Source organism: Eretmochelys imbricata, chromosome 4, assembly GCF_965152235.1.
Source record: "Eretmochelys imbricata isolate rEreImb1 chromosome 4, rEreImb1.hap1, whole genome shotgun sequence".
NCBI classification, from domain to species: domain Eukaryota; kingdom Metazoa; phylum Chordata; order Testudines; family Cheloniidae; genus Eretmochelys; species Eretmochelys imbricata.
The window spans coordinates 101,422,855-101,434,868 of record NC_135575.1 but is presented as its reverse complement, the minus strand read 5'-3'; the positions used below and the strand labels follow the sequence as shown (position 1 = coordinate 101,434,868).

Here is a 12,014-nt window from a genome sequence, read left to right as displayed (position 1 = left end):
CCCTGTAATGAATCCAGCCAAGCCAGGGTCCTACAGGAGGCTTGTACAGTACCCTTTCAGGGTGCAGTTCTTTCAGTGAGTGTTTGCAGTGACACAGGCAGCCTTTTCAAAACAAGGTACCCATTTATTAGTCACCTGGTACACAAAATCTGAAAGTCCTTAGATCAGCACAGAAAGGCAGAAATTAAGCCATAGTCCAATCTTGGTCATAGGAGTGCCATGATGAGCCAGTGAAGCTGTGATGGACTCCATTTCTGGATCCCTCTCTTGTCCCCTCTAGTATCTCCCAGTCTGGGCTCCTGAGTCCCTCCAAAAAGCCCCCTTCATCCAGTCACCTGCATCTTGTTCTCCAGCTCATTTCCCAAGTTCTGCCTGCTGGGGTTTCCTGCTGTTAGATGTTGACTGGGACATCTCTCTGTCTTGCTGGACCCTCAATTGATCTGGGTCAGTTTGAGCCAGTTCTTTAATGACTATATTCATTCCCTCCAGACAGCAAGGTGACACACACACACACACCTACTGCACTGTTCCAGGAGCAGTGTTAACACTTTTGCATCCACTGGATAGCAAAGCAACATACTGAGGGAAACTGAGGCATGCCTAGGATTCATAAAAATATTACAGAACATTCCAACTTTGTCACAGTAGGCAGAGCCCATGCTGAGAGGGCAAAATCCAGAATGTCTCCAGAAGCACTGAAGGAGTGAATGCCAGAGAGAGGATGAGACCCTCTCTGAAAAGGTGTAGATTCTGACTTCCCTGCTCTGCCCTGCGTGGCTGGAAAGAGGCTAGGACCTTTTCAGTCTTGTCCTACTTGAATCATCCAATGCCACTCTGGAACTACGCACCCTCAATATTGCAAACATGGACACTGATTCTTTTAGCTGTCTGGTACCCATGCACTTGCATAGAACTAACCACAATCTACACTTGTTAATCATTATTTGTTTTATTATTTATTTATTACCTGTCTTCAAAGCCATTCTTCAGATATTTTCTCTCAATATTCCCTTCCACCACAGGAAAACTATAATCTATAGTTAATCTTTTGATTAATTATATTCCATAGTAGAGCTCCACATTGAAATCAATAAGGAGTTCTGCATGAAAACTGATGACAGGATGCCCTTTCGGGGCAAATTAAGGATTTAAGTAGAATGCACAAAGATGGGAAGGATGGACAGGTGCAAACTTTTAGAAACAAATCATGGTATAAGTTAAGGACATGTGGCTGTATTCTGGCTCGCTGCTGGAATAGAGGGAGGAAATAGAGGGTGGAATAGAGGGAGGAAAAGTGGATCTCTATACTCTTTCTCATAACTTCACATTTCTGCACCAAGGGCCTGACACAGAGCCCATGGAAGTCAATGGAAAGACTCCTTTTGACTTCAATAGACTTTTGATGAGGCCACAACATAGAAGAAGGCAGCATTTAGCTCTAAATATAAATTCTGCACTCACGACACTGCCTATGTATCTGAGGGCAGAATTTGTCATTAATTATGCACTTTGTAGCAATGCAAAAATAAGCTGCCAAGGCCAAGAAGCTATATTCACAGAGTTTTCCAAGAGTTTATGATTAAGGAATCAGTATAAAGCTTATTACATTTTCATGATGGTTTAACTGACAAAAAATGAATAAATCATATATGCAAGTAATTAACTACCTCTAAACTAAGCACTTCTTTTCCCTTGTTCGCTTTCTTTACCTTCTGATCTTGATTCCTGGTGAACAACATTCATATCATTCTTGGATTCACAGGCTGAGTTTAAAATACATGGTTGCAGTTCACTCCTCGAGACTTGGCAAATACTTGGAGTATTTTGAAAATCAGAGTAATTTATAAAGACCTTCAAAAAAATAGTCTGTTTTTTACTTCCTTGTTGCAGGAAGCTTTCAGAAGAATTGTTAAAAGCACAGAGTGGAAAGGTGATGTTATTAAATGAACAAGCATCCATGCATGATATAATTACAGTGCTTGCTGTAAAACAAAAAGAAAGATAGTTATATATTGTAAGAATGGTCATATTGGAAGCACATAGTAAAATATGTACATCTAAGCATAAAGATAGATATCCTTTCACCATATTACTGTGAAACATCTCCCACATTCTGGCAGCATATTGAACATATTGTATAATGGGAGAGCATGAAAGAAGAAAGCCTCTCACATTGTACAGGCTGGATTTTATTGCTCAATAATACTAAATCTCTTCTAACGGTAACCTGCACTCATAATTGTATCTGGACACATTCCTCTTCCAAAGCTCTTAGGATCTGATCCTGTTTGAAAAAAGATGAAGCCCTTAACACTTTCAGAGGAGAAGTTTGCTCAGAAACCTACATGGTTACAATAAAATAAATGGGGGCGGGATGGAGACAGCAGAAGGAGATGCCAGAACTGTGGAGTAAGAACAGGTCTGGGTCTCTTCAATTACTTCAGAGGGGCAGCCTGCAATAAGTTACATAAGTAATAAGCCTGGTTACAATAAGTCATTGTGATTATATTGGAGAACAGCTGTAGTCAAATTTAAACCTGTCTCCAAAGATAATGCTATCATAAAGCAGGATTATATAAGGTATACCTGAAACCTCCACACTACAGCTTTTGTGTACTCTAACACAAAAATCATCCACCAATTTTATCTCCTATTTCACTTCCTTCTTTTTGGTATTCTTTGGTTTTAGCTAGTGTGCCTTGATTCAACTTGGACAAGTGATACAAGGATACTCTATTATTTATTATTAAGGAGGAGGATGAATCTCTTATTTTTTCCTACTCACAGTAAGTAACCATTAAGGCTTTTTTGTACAGCACTCTTTTATATTTGAACTTGTACTTGTCTTAAAATATTTTTTAAAATCTGAAAATAATTAAAGAGCAAAAAATGCTGGTACCTAACACCAACTTGTAAAACAAGCAAATAACACTCTGTTTCTGCTAATGATGTAGGAACCCACACGACAGTAACTCACCTTCCAATTTAGATATATACTTTCATCTTCATGAAATAGGGTTTTAAGTACCTAACTCCCACTAGCACTAATGGGAGTTATATGGTCATAAATTCTCATGTATAGAGATGAAAATACATCCCTTAACTTGCCCAACATTCATTGTAGCCTGACAGTTGCAATAGGCCATCTGTGCTAGCATCCAGGGGGACTAGCCTCAGAATCAATTTAGTGAAAAATTTCAGACAGGATAAAGAAACGACATCCTACAGTAAATGCAAAGTCAATTACCTTCTCTTCTTTAGTGACAGTAGATTGGCGAGTAATAAATATTCCATAAAAACAAAAACTGCAGTGATTTCTAAAATACCATATTATGCACATAAAATATAAGACAATGATTTGTTTTAATACTATAAAGAACATTTAAAAATATAAAATTTAGGGTCTGATCCTTCCCTTAGGCAAGTTGAAGGTTTTCTTCTAAATGTCCATGATCTCTCCTCATTTGCACAGTTACTGAAGAATCCCATGCACCGCTACAGACTAGGGACCGAATGGCTCAGCAGCAGTTCTGCAGAAAAGGACTTAGGGGTTACAGTGGACGAGAAGCTGGATATGAGTCAGCAGTGTGCCCTTGTTGCCAAGAAGGCTAATGGCATTTTGGGATGTGTAAGTAGGTGCATTGCCAGCAGATTGAGAGACGTGATCGTTCCCCTCTATTCAACATTGATGAGGCCTCATCTGGAGTACTGTGTCCAGTTTTGGGCCCCATACTACAAGAAGGATGTGGAAAAATTGGAAAGAGTCCAGTGGAGGGCAACAAAAATGATTAGGGGACTGGAACACCTGACTTATGAGGAGAGGCTGAGGGAGCTGGGATTGTTTAGTCTGTGAAAGAGAAGAATGAGGGAGGATTTGATAGCTGCTTTCAGCTACCTGAAAAGAGGTTCCAAAGAGGATGGATCTAGACTGTTCTCAGTGGTAGCAGATGACAGAACAAGGAGTAATGGTCTCAAGTTTCAGTGGGGGAGGTTTAGGTTGGATATTAGGAAAAACTTTTTCACTAGGAGGGTGGTGAAACACTGGAATGCGTTACTTAGGGAGGTGGTGGAATCTCTTTCCTTAGAAGTTTTTAAGGTCAGGCTTGACAAAGCCCTGGCTGGGATGATTTAGTTGGGGACTGGTCCTGCTTTAAGCAGGGGGTTGGACTAGATGACCTCCTGAGGTCCCTTCCAACCCTGATATTCTATGATTCTATGATTCTGTGACCCTTGGAGACAAATTCTTATTATCTGCCCAAGTAAACTCCTAATAAATATTCTTTGTGCAGAATGTGTAGGGGGAGGAAATTAAATTTTCCTTCCCATCCTGGAGCTAGGATGCTGAGCACCTGTGCAGCCTCCTCAAACCTACTACTCCAGTTTTCAAGCTATAAATGGCTACTTTCTGCTATACATCTTTTACATAGGTATTCTGTCCATGTAGTTTGTGGAGCTAGTGAGTGTGCTATATCAGAGTGAGATATGTCTGTATCACATTATGAAGTCCATTTTGTGCTATGTGCTGAACATTTTACTAATCTTACCTGAAGGCAGCCTCTTATGTATTCCAGGCAGCTGCTGTACTGGGGGAAGAGGCTTGACACCTCACTGAAACCCTATCACTGAGAAGCCATCAAGACTAGAGCCATCATGTATGTTTCTCAACTACCAGCCCATCCCCCTGGAACAATTGACTTCCCTCAAAAGTGTCCGGGGTGGGCATAATTGGAGGGAAGTTGGTGGTCCCTAGTGGAGTACATGGCAGGGAGACAGAGGCCTACATAAGAGCAGGAGCTGCTGTGTGCCAGGGAGGGGGAGAAACCATCACCACATAAAAAGGACTGGCAGGCAAGTGAGAGCAGGAGAGACTCTCCCTAACTTAAATCACTGACAACCTTTTGATTCCCGAGAAGAGGTGAAGTCAGACCAAGAAAGGGTGTGTCTCCGGACTCTTGTTTTGTTCTCTAAGATCTGTAGCCCTCTTCTGCTTTGCAAGTAAAGTTTCTGTGGTTAAGAAGTTCCTTTGCTAAGACTGTGTTTAGAGTTGTTCAGGAATTTTCCATCAAAATGATTTTCTTCAGAAAAACTTTGATTTTGCTGAAAATTTTCAATTTTCCATCAAGAAACTCGAAAATAAATATATCATTTTGGGTTGGGTTTCATTTTGAATAAGTTCAACAAAACATTAAACTATTTTTATATTATGTAGCATTATCTTATTGGAGCTGTTGTTCTGGTCCCTATTCTCTACTATGGACTGGGCCCCCTAGAGGACCATCTCTCCCATAAGGCAACATGCTGATTTCACTCTGACCGAGTGGTGTGGTCACATGACTCTGGGTGCATTGTGGGAGATGTTTGGGACCTTGATGTCCCTATTCTCCCTTTGGGCCAGACTCCCTGCTGTGCTACACCTCTCATAATGCAATGTGCCACCATAAGAAAACACAGGTTAATGTTGAAATGAAGCATTTAGGATAATTTCAACAAATCAAAATGAAACATTTCAATTGTGGGAGTATTGAAATATTTTGTTTTGATTTAAAATGTCAGAATGAAATGTTTATTCATTTGTTCATTTAAATTTTTTAGATTTTCCATTCCATGAAAAGTTTTTAAATTTCAACTTTTCATCCTCTTTAGGACAAAAACAAATGACTAGACTCTACCAAAATCCATTCAGCTTGGAAGCACATAGGACCCAGCAACGGGGTCCACTTGCAACAGACTGGTAACCATACAGTGGGGTATTGGGCAAGGTTGTAACATGTGCCCCCACCTGTCTCTGATGCCCCCCCCCCACTCTCATGCACTGCCAGTCCACAACCTAACTGACCCCCTGCTCTGCAGCAGAACTGCACCAGTATTGCTGCTTTATTTATAGATCTTGCATTTCCACAAAAGGGTGGTGACAGGATATGCCTTTTAATTCATAATGCTTTCTTGAGATAGTGAAATATACTGTAGTTAAGGAAACAAGGCTCCACTGTATCAGACACACAACTACATTAAGGTGGAGTCAAGGTTGAGAACACATACCAGTAAGTTAGGATAAATGTATTATGTGGATGTTGTGATTATCATCAAAACAAGCAATACAGATCCAGGAAATTCAAAGTTAATGTTAAACTAAAAGAAATCCAAATGTGTAAGATATGGAAACACACAATGAAGGCACTCAAACAGCCTTTATTCTGCCATGTAGTGATGTCATACAATAGCTTACAATTATGAATGATGCCTATTAGTCTTTGTGGTCATATTAGTCCTTGTTCCAGATTAGATTAAACTGATTTTAAAGACACAGACTTTTTTTTTTCTTGTTTCCCCCCTTCTTCCTCAAGGGTATCACTATACAGCAAAGTTAAGGTTGTTTGAGTGCTTTAACTGAGTATTTCTGTACCTTATCACTTAATTTGAAATTACCAGAAGTTCAGCTGAACCCCAGCAAACATCTGCATGATTCAGGTTTGTAACAAAACTCAAAACAAGAGACGTCTCCTAAAGAAGATTTTTAACTAACAATGCCCATGCAGCTCTTAGGACACACACAGGGCCAAATTCTAAGATGGTGTATTCCAGGCTCGTAATTCCAGTGTTTTTACACCCTCTTACATAAGTTCAAAATTTGTTACATAGTTTAGAAAGCATCCAGATAACATGGGGTAGCTAGTTTTAAAATTCCTAGATAGAGTGTTGCGGTGCATTCTGCTTCTCATATACTTTGCTCTAAGTCCTCTGAAACCCTTAGTGCAGAACTTAAGGCAGAACCACGCTTTCGAATTTTACCGCACTGTAGTTAAAATTCAGCAGGTACAAAAATGACAAAATGTTTGAGGTTGCATCAGTTATACCATGCAGTGTTATCTAAACAGGAACTATATATGAAAAGATCAACTAGAAATAACATGGTACTGACAGTAATGTCAACATGTACTCTTGTGATAACATTTATGTCATCACTGTATATTTGTGCAATCTGTTAAACAATTTGATTACTATTTAGCACTTTCGCCACTTTTACATGGAGGTAAAACATTAGGTATGGCAATCTGCAAACTTTGTTTACACCTTCTACAATATCTGAAAACTTAAAGCATCCCACTGATCTTGTCATTTTTATTCCTGGGGAAATTCTGTGCCACTGTGTATGCGTAGAATTCATGTGTCCTGCAGATTTCTTTGCTTCCCTGCAGAAAAGTGACTTTCTGATGGGGCAAACAAAGCGAAGCCGCAAAACCGGTCATGCGCCACTACCCAGCAGCGCAGGTGCGTTGTTTCAGGCATCTGGAGCAGCCAGCAGAGAGGTAAATCACGGGTGGGAGGGGGGCTGGGGACTCCCCAGCTGGTGGCTCCTACCCTGTGCCAGGCTCAGCTGCTAGTCCCAACAGGGCTGGAAAGGATGGGACTTCCTCTTTCCCTTCAAGGAGCGGCCAGGGCTGGGTCAGACCCACCCCCAGAAACCTCCCTGGCTGCTGGAAGCTCCACACACCCCCTCCTCCCTGCTCCCTCATTCCTCAGCTGTGGGGAGGAGGAGTCACTGTACGGGAGCTGCTCCCCCATCTGCCCAACCCCCATGCATCTGGACCCACCTCATATCCAGATTGCCCCACCAAGCCTCTCCTCCTGCACGCAGAACCGCCCCACCACTGAGCCCTCTGAACCCAAACCCACACCCCTACCAAGCCTCACTCTCTGCATCTAGAGCACCCCTGAACCCAGAAACCCCTGCTGAGCCCCACCTCCCTGCATTTGTACTCCACCCCTGCATCCAGATTGCCCCTGCATACTTGAGCCTCCACCTATCCTACCCCTACCTGGACCTGGACCACCCAAACTAGCTCCCCACCCCACTAGACCTAGACCCCCACCCCACTGAGCCCCACCAAGCCAGGACCCAGACCCCTACCCCCTGCTGAGCCCTCCATACCCAGAGCCCCCTCTGCTGAGCCCTAACCACCTTCACCTGGACCCCTTCTGCAGAGTCCCATTGCCTCTGCACCCAGAACCCTACCCCACAATAAGCTCATTCATCCAGATCCCGCCCTGTATGCAGACCACCACAACAAGCTGCCTACACCCAGACTGCCCCACACAGAGCCCTTATCACCCCACACCTGGATCTCCCCACACTAAGCCCTTCCATACTTGGATCCTGCTGTGTTGAGCCTGCCTGTGTGCTTGGCATGGAGGGACAAGTCTGGGCCTTTTTCTGTGTCAGGGCTGGGTGCAGCCTCACCACTGAGTCCATGTCCCGGGGTGGGGGCTGCAGGGTGATCTCCCACCTCTGTGCAGTCAGTGGCCTGTGCTCCCCACTGCCATGCTGGAGCCTCCACATTTATTTATTGACCAATAAAATTGGCAGAATTTTGGAGAATTTTAAAATATTATGTGCAGAATTTTTAATTTTTTGGCACAGAATTCCCTCAGGAGTATCATTTTGTAAGCTATAGATTGTTATCCTTATGCTTGAGTTAGAATCAATTTAATTCTTGCTTGGTAAATAAAAATATAAATTCAAATTAAATTAACTTTCCTAACTTGCATACACTTTAAGCTTTCAGAGTTTTTACTGAATATCACTTTTCATTAAAAATTAACATAAAGCCTTTCAGGAAAATGAACCATCTTTATCAGATGGACACTTTTCTTGTTATGTTTTTCTCCTCAAGGTCCTACTTTGGAATACAGAAGAAAAAACCCCATAATTTAATGTTAGCCTATCAATGGATTTTTAAATGAAGGTATAACAATGAATAAGTAAAAAGAAAAGGAGTACTTGTGGCACCTTAGAGAGTAACCAATTTATCTGAGCATAAGCTTTCGTGAGCTACAGCTCACTTCATCGGATGCATACTGTGGAAAATACAGAAGATGTTTGTTTTTATACACACAAATCATGAAAAAATGGGTGTTTATCGCTACAAAAGGTTTTCTCTCCACCCACCCCACTCTCCTGCTGGAACCCCGACCTGGGATATTCTATCTACTACCCAAGATCCATAAACCTGGAAATCCTGGGCACCCCATTATCTCAGGCATTGGCACCCTGACAGCAGGATTGTCTGGCTATGTAGACTCCCTCCTCAGGCCCTATGCTACAAGCACTCCCAGCTACCTTCGAGACACCACTGACTTCCTGAGGAAACTACAATCCATTGGTGGTCTTCCTGATAACACCATCCTGGCCACTATGGATGTAAAAGCCCTCTACAGCAACATCCACACAAAGATGGACTACAAGCCGTCAAGAACACTATCCCCGATAATGTCACGGCTAACCTGGTGGCTGAACTTTGTGACTTTGTCCTTACCCATAACTATTTTACATTTGGGGACAATGTATACCTTCAAATCAGCGGCACTGCTATGGGTACCCGCATGACCCAACAGTATGCCAACATTTTTATGGCTGACTTAGAACAACACTTCCTCAGCTCTCATCCCCTAACGCACCTACTCTACTTGAGCTATCTTGATGACATCTTCATCATCTGGACCCATGGAAAAGAAGCTCTTGAGGAATTCCACCATGATTTCAACCATTTCCATCCCACCATCAACCTCAGCCTGGTCCAGTCCACACAAGAGATCCACTTCCTGGACACTACAGTGCTAATAAACAATGGTCACATAAACACCATCCTATACCGGAAACCTACGGACCGCTATTCCTACCTGCATGCCTCCAGCTTTCACCCTGACCACACCACACGATCCATTGTCTACAGCTATGCTCTGCGATACAACCGCATTTGCTCCAACCCCTCAGACAGAGACAAACACCTACAAGATCTCTATCAAGCATTCTTACAACTACAATACCACCTGCGGAAGTGAAGAAACAGATTGATAGAGCCAGAAGAGTTCCCAGAAGTCACCTACTACAGGACAGGCCTAACAAAGAAAATAACAGAACGCCACTAGCCGTCACCTTCAGCCCCCATCTAAAACCCCTCCAACGCATATCAAGGATCTACAACCTATCCTGAAGGATGACCCAACACTCTCACAAATCTTGGGAGACAGGCCAGTCCTTGCCTACAGACAGCCCGCCAACCTGAAGCGAATACTCACCAGCAACCACATACCACACAACAGAACCACTAACCCAGGAACCTATCCTTGCAACAAAGCCCGTTGCCAGCTGTGCCCACATTCCTATTCAGGGGACACCATCACAGGGCCTAATAACATCAGCCACACTATCAGAGGCTCGTTCACCTGCACATCTACCAATGTGATATATGCCATCATGTGCCAACAATGCCCCTCTGTCATGTACATTGGTCAAACTGGACAGTCTCTACATAAAAGAATAAATGGACACAAATCCAATGTCAAGAATTATAACATTCATAAACCAGTCGGAGAACATTTCAATCTCTCTGGTCACGCGATTACAGACATTAAAGTTGCGATATTACAACAGAAAATCTTCAAATCCAGACTCCAGCGAGAGACTGCTGAATTGGAATTCATTTGCAAATTGGATACAATTAACTTAGGCTTGAATAGAGACTGGGAGTGGCTAAGTCATTATGCAAGGTAACCTATTTCCCCTTGTTTTCCTAACCCCCCCCCCCAGACGTTCTTGTTAAACCCTGCATTTGTGCTCGAAATGGCCCACCTTGATTATCATACACATTGTAAGGAGAGTCATCACTTTAGATAAGCTACTACCAACAGGAGAGTGGTTTGTTTGGTTTTTTTGGGGGAGGGTGTTGGGGGCGGGTGTTGGGGGGGAGAAAACCTGGATTTGTGCTGGAAATGGCCCACCTTGATTATCATACACATTATAAGTAGAGTGATCACTTTACATGAGCTATTACCAGCAGGAGAGTGGGGTGGGGGGAGAGAAAACCTTTTGTAGTGATAAACACCCATTTTTTCATGATTTGTGTGTATATAAACAAACATCTTCCGTATTTTCCACAGTATGCACCTGATGAAATGAGCTGTAGCTCACGAAAGCTTATGCTCAAATAAATTGGTTAGCCTCTGAGGTGCCACAAATACTCCTTTTCTTTTTGCGAATACAGACTAACACGGCTGTTACTCTGAAACCAATAAATAAGTCTTATTCATACATTTTCTCCCAACTCTCAGTATTGACCTCTATGACCAAATTATATTTGGAATTCATATTAAGAGATTGATTTCACTCCATTCTACCCACTCTGCACTTCTTTGTTTCAGTTCACCATACATACATAATACTTTCATATCTTCAACAGGATTAACTATTTTTCATGTTCTTTGAATGAAAGTATAATACAATAATGTTACAAACATTTTTGTGCCTTTGGGTGCAAGAAGTTCAAAATAGTTATAATTCTAACAAGCAATTACCTTCTGTAGAAAAACCCTGCCAAAAGCAAGAAGTACAACATCAATTAAATGAAAACACCTACAACATTTTTGATTCTGGTATATGTAACTGTTTGACAAATATTCTTCATAATTAATATGTACAGTTAACTATAATTAACAAAAAGCTAATAAAAGTGACACATTTCATATACATTTTGTTAAGTTTACTATCAGTAAGAAAATTGTATCACAATCAGCTCCTCTGGGAAAGTACATGTGAATTCTTTAATTGCAATCTGACCTTAAAATAAAGAAGAGCCCTCATTCTTTAAAGCGGATCACTCACCTTCATGGGTTTTGAAAAATTCAGGCAAACTTACAAAGAACATGATAATTATTGCTATTAATAATTTCAGGAGATCTGCTTTTCTCATAGTCAAGCACATGTCACTGAGGAGCTCTCATCTAGCATACTGGTGGGAAGTTCCTTCCTGTTTTCGTGTTGGTCTTATGCAAATTACTTCTTATTCATTTCCTTTTTCTAGCAAGACTTGCCCCTTTTTTTTTAATGTTTTGTTACATGAGTTTCAGAGAGCCAGTTTCTCTGGTTACTTACACTAGCATAAATGAGGAGTAAGGCCACTGAATACAATGAAAGTATACTAAATATTAAATGGTATCAGTGAGAGGAAAATCATGCC

The 12,014-nt window shown here is 41.7% G+C and overlaps 1 protein-coding gene across 2 annotated transcripts in view; it reads right to left on the bottom strand.

Moving 5' to 3' along the window:
- Positions 1–11,782, bottom strand: part of TMEM156 (transmembrane protein 156) — a 28,520-nt gene extending 16,738 nt beyond the window's left edge. For both annotated transcript variants that reach the window (XM_077814603.1, XM_077814602.1), the window contains exons 1-2: positions 11,660–11,782; positions 1,710–1,982 (exon numbers count right to left, since the gene is read on the bottom strand). In XM_077814603.1, coding sequence (XP_077670729.1) covers positions 1,710–1,982; positions 11,660–11,759 — 373 coding nt within the window. In that variant the 5' untranslated portion in view covers positions 11,760–11,782. The remainder of the gene's footprint in view (positions 1–1,709; positions 1,983–11,659) is intronic.
- Between the last annotated feature and the right edge of the window lie 232 nt (positions 11,783–12,014).